We start from the raw sequence: 2,500 nt of genomic DNA, 5'->3' as shown, positions 1-2,500 counted from the left end.
TCGTTCCTCGGTCGGTTCGTCGTCGTGTTCCTCGGTCGGTTCGTCGTCGTGTTCCTCGGTCGGTTCGTCGTCGTGTTCCTCGGTCGGTTCGTCGTCGTGTTCCTCGGTCGGTTCGTCGTCGTGTTCCTCGGTCGGTTCGTCGTCGTGTTCCTCGGTCGGTTCGTCGTCGTGTTCCTCGGTCGGTTTGTCGTCGTGTTCCTCGGTCGGTTCGTCGTCGTGTTCCTCGGTCGGTTTGTCGTCGTGTTCCTCGGTCGGTTCGTCGTCGTGTTCCTCGGTCGGTTCGTCGTCGTGTTCCTCGGTCGGTTTGTCGTCGTGTTCCTCGGTCGAATTGTCGTCGTGTTCCTTGGTCGGTTTGTCGTCGGGTTCATCGGTCGGTTTGTCGTCGTGTTCCTCGGTCGGTTTGTCGTCGTGTTTATCGGTCGGTTCGTCGTCGTGTTCCTTGGTCGGTTTGTCGTCGTGTTCCTCGGTCGGTTCGTCGTCGTGTTCCTTGGTCGGTTTGTCGTCGTGTTCCTCGGTCGGTTTGTCGTCGTGTTCCTTGGTCGGTTTGTCGTCGGGTTCATCGGTCGGTTCGTCGTCGTGTTCCTTGGTCGGTTTGGCGTCGTGTTCCTCGGTCGGTTCGTCGTCGTGTGCCTTGGTCGGTTCGTCGTCGTGTTCCTCGGTCGGTTCGTCGTCGTGTTCCTCGGTCGGTTTGGCGTCGTGTTCCTCGGTCGGTTCGTCGTCGTGTGCCTTGGTCGGTTTGTCGTCGTGTTCCTCGGTCGGTTTGTCGTCGTGTTCCTTGGTCGGTTTGTCGTCGTGTTTCTCGGTCGGTTTGTCGTCGTGTTCCTCGGTCGGTTTGTCGTCGTGTTCCTTGGTCGGTTTGTCGTCGGGTTCATCGGTCGGTTCGTCGTCGTGTTCCTTGGTCGGTTCGTCGTCGTGTTCCTCGGTCGGTTCGTCGTCGTGTTCCTCGGTCGGTTTGGCGTCGTGTTCCTCGGTCGGTTCGTCGTCGTGTGCCTTGGTCGGTTTGTCGTCGTGTTCCTCGGTCGGTTTGTCGTCGTGTTCCTCGGTCGGTTCGTCGTCGTGTTCCTCGGTCGGTTCGTCGTCGTGTTCCTCGGTCGGTTCGTCGTCGTGTTCCTCGGTCGGTTTGTCGTCGTGTTCCTCGGTCGGTTTGTCGTCGTGTTCCTCGGTCGGTTTGTCGTCGTGTTCCTTGGTCGGTTTGTCGTCGTGTTCCTTGGTCGGTTTGTCGTCGTGTTCCTTGGTCGGTTTGTCGTCGTGTTCCTTGGTCGGTTTGTCGTCGTGTTCCTTGGTCGGTTTGTCGTCGTGTTCCTTGGTCGGTTTGTCGTCGTGTTCCTTGGTCGGTTTGTCGTCGTGTTCCTTGGTCGGTTTGTCGTCGTGTTCCTCGGTCGGTTTGTCGTCGTGTTCCTCGGTCGGTTCGTCGTCGTGTTCCTCGGTCGGTTTGTCGTCGTGTTCCTCGGTCGGTTCGTCGTCGTGTTCCTTGGTCGGTTTGTCGTCGTGTTCCTCGGTCGGTTCGTCGTCGTGTTCCTCGGTCGGTTTGGCGTCGTGTTCCTCGGTCGGATTGTCGTCGTGTTCCTTGGTCGGTTCGTCGTCGTGTTCCTCGGTCGGTTTGTCGTCGTGTTCCTCGGTCGGTTTGGCGTCGTGTTCCTCGGTCGGTTCGTCGTCGTGTTCCTCGGTCGGTTCGTCGTCGTGTTCCTTGGTCGGTTTGTCGTCGTGTTCCTCGGTCGGTTCGTCGTCGTGTTCCTCGGTCGGTTCGTCGTCGTGTTCCTTGGTCGGTTTGTCGTCGTGTTCCTCGGTCGGTTTGTCGTCGTCGTGTTCCTTGGTCGGTTTGTCGTCGTCGTGTTCCTCGGTCGGTTCGTCGTCGTGTTCCTTGGTCGGTTTGTCGTCGTGTTCCTCGGTCGGTTCGTCGTCGTGTTCCTCGGTCGGTTCGTCGTCGTGTTCCTCGGTCGGTTTGTCGTCGTGTTCCTCGGTCGGTTCGTCGTCGTGTTCCTCGGTCGGTTCGTCGTCGTGTTCCTTGGTCGGTTTGTCGTCGTGTTCCTCGGTCGGTTCGTCGTCGTGTTCCTCGGTCGGTTCGTCGTCGTGTTCCTCGGTCGGTTCGTCGTCGTGTTCCTCGGTCGGTTCGTCGTCGTGTTCCTCGGTCGGTTCGTCGTCGTGTTCCTCCTCGGTCGGTTTGTCGTCGTGTTCCTCCTCGGTCGGTTTGTCGTGTTCCTCGGTCGGATTGTCGTCGTGTTCCTTGGTCGGTTTGTCGTCGGGTTCATCGGTCGGTTTGTCGTCGTGTTCCTTGGTCGGTTTGTCGTCGTGTTCCTCGGTCGGTTTGTCGTCGTGTTCCTTGGTCGATTTGTCGTCGGGTTCCTCGGTCGGTTTGTCGTCGTGTTCCTCGGTCGGTTCGTCTTTCCTTCGGTCGATTTCATATCAGGAGTATGTGTCATTTATTAGGATGGTTATCTTATCCGTTTGTTTGTGTATACAGATCCACGTACTACACACATTTCCACACGCACACAGACAA

The 2,500-nt window shown here is 58.2% G+C and overlaps 1 protein-coding gene across 1 annotated transcript in view; it reads right to left on the bottom strand.

Annotated features, from left to right (window-relative positions):
- The window catches only part of LOC138860811 (protein starmaker-like), a 28,451-nt gene that overhangs the window by 19,722 nt on the left and 6,229 nt on the right, over positions 1 to 2,500 (bottom strand). The window contains exon 2 of the mRNA XM_070119153.1: positions 1 to 2,386. This exon is cut by the window's left edge and continues 72 nt beyond it. Coding sequence (XP_069975254.1) covers positions 1 to 2,386 — 2,386 coding nt within the window. The remainder of the gene's footprint in view (positions 2,387 to 2,500) is intronic.

This window comes from Penaeus vannamei, chromosome 43 (genome assembly GCF_042767895.1).
Source record: "Penaeus vannamei isolate JL-2024 chromosome 43, ASM4276789v1, whole genome shotgun sequence".
Classification (NCBI taxonomy): domain Eukaryota; kingdom Metazoa; phylum Arthropoda; class Malacostraca; order Decapoda; family Penaeidae; genus Penaeus; species Penaeus vannamei.
Note: the sequence above shows the minus strand (reverse complement) of the source record. Positions and strands in the feature narration are given on the sequence as shown.